This window comes from Sinocyclocheilus grahami, unplaced genomic scaffold (genome assembly GCF_001515645.1).
Source record: "Sinocyclocheilus grahami isolate Dianchi unplaced genomic scaffold, SAMN03320097.WGS_v1.1 scaffold201.1, whole genome shotgun sequence".
In the NCBI taxonomy this organism is placed as follows: domain Eukaryota; kingdom Metazoa; phylum Chordata; class Actinopteri; order Cypriniformes; family Cyprinidae; genus Sinocyclocheilus; species Sinocyclocheilus grahami.
The window spans coordinates 398,941-399,801 of record NW_015505380.1 but is presented as its reverse complement, the minus strand read 5'-3'; the positions used below and the strand labels follow the sequence as shown (position 1 = coordinate 399,801).

The window sequence follows — 861 nt, the reverse complement described above, 5'->3', positions numbered from 1 at the left end:
AGTGTGAGTGAGTGTGTGTGTGTGTGTGTGTGTGAGAGAGTGAGTAAGTGTCAATATTTTTGACATACTATTTTCCTAAGTTGCTTTGACACAATCCGTCTTTTCAGTGTCATCTTTGATCTGCACCACATCCAGTAACATAAATATTACAGCTTCATCCCTCTTTAACATCAGGCACGTAACAGGTATTAACTCACCTCTGCTGAGGAATATCCAGACGAACAGTCCAGCTCCGCGTCACTGATCAAATCAAACACCAAACCAATCAATCAATATGATTCAAACAGAAGACGTTTCTTCTCTGGATAGCTGGATCTCACCTGTCTGAATCCAGCGGGACGAGCGAATCCTCTCCTGTCTGACTCAGAGCAGCGTATCCCTTACTGAACTTCACACTGCGAGAAGAGAAGAAGAGTTCAGCTGACACGTGCTTTCCTCTTTTACAGCCGGTTTGTGTGTTTGAAGAGAAATAAAAGAAGCTTTGATGAGTGTGAGCTGTGAAACACACCCGCAGACTCACTTTAATCATTAATAAACGCTTTACTGTTACGCTCCGTCTGATAGAAAATAAAGCACACAATATACTGATTGAAATCTTAATTCATCTGTGCATTCATATGCAGCACGGTATTTTAGATTAGATTTTGAATTAGATTTTCTGTTTTCAGTTTAATTTGAAAAAGTTTTAGTAATTTTGTTGCAGATTATTATAGTTATTTACCAAAAATAAGTCAAGTAACCTTTATCTACATAGTGCTTTTAACAATACCGATTGTGTCAAAGCAACTTTACAGTATAAAATATAAAAATAGTGTGTCACACACACACACACTCACACACTCTCTCTCTCACACACACACA

The 861-nt window shown here is 38.2% G+C and overlaps 1 protein-coding gene across 2 annotated transcripts in view; it reads right to left on the bottom strand.

The window, feature by feature from the left end:
• The window catches only part of LOC107595398 (protein FAM219B-like), a 6,876-nt gene that overhangs the window by 3,300 nt on the left and 2,715 nt on the right, over nt 1–861 (bottom strand). For both annotated transcript variants that reach the window (XM_016285784.1, XM_016285785.1), the window contains exons 4-5: nt 321–395; nt 198–240 (exon numbers count right to left, since the gene is read on the bottom strand). In XM_016285784.1, coding sequence (XP_016141270.1) covers nt 198–240; nt 321–395 — 118 coding nt within the window. The remainder of the gene's footprint in view (nt 1–197; nt 241–320; nt 396–861) is intronic.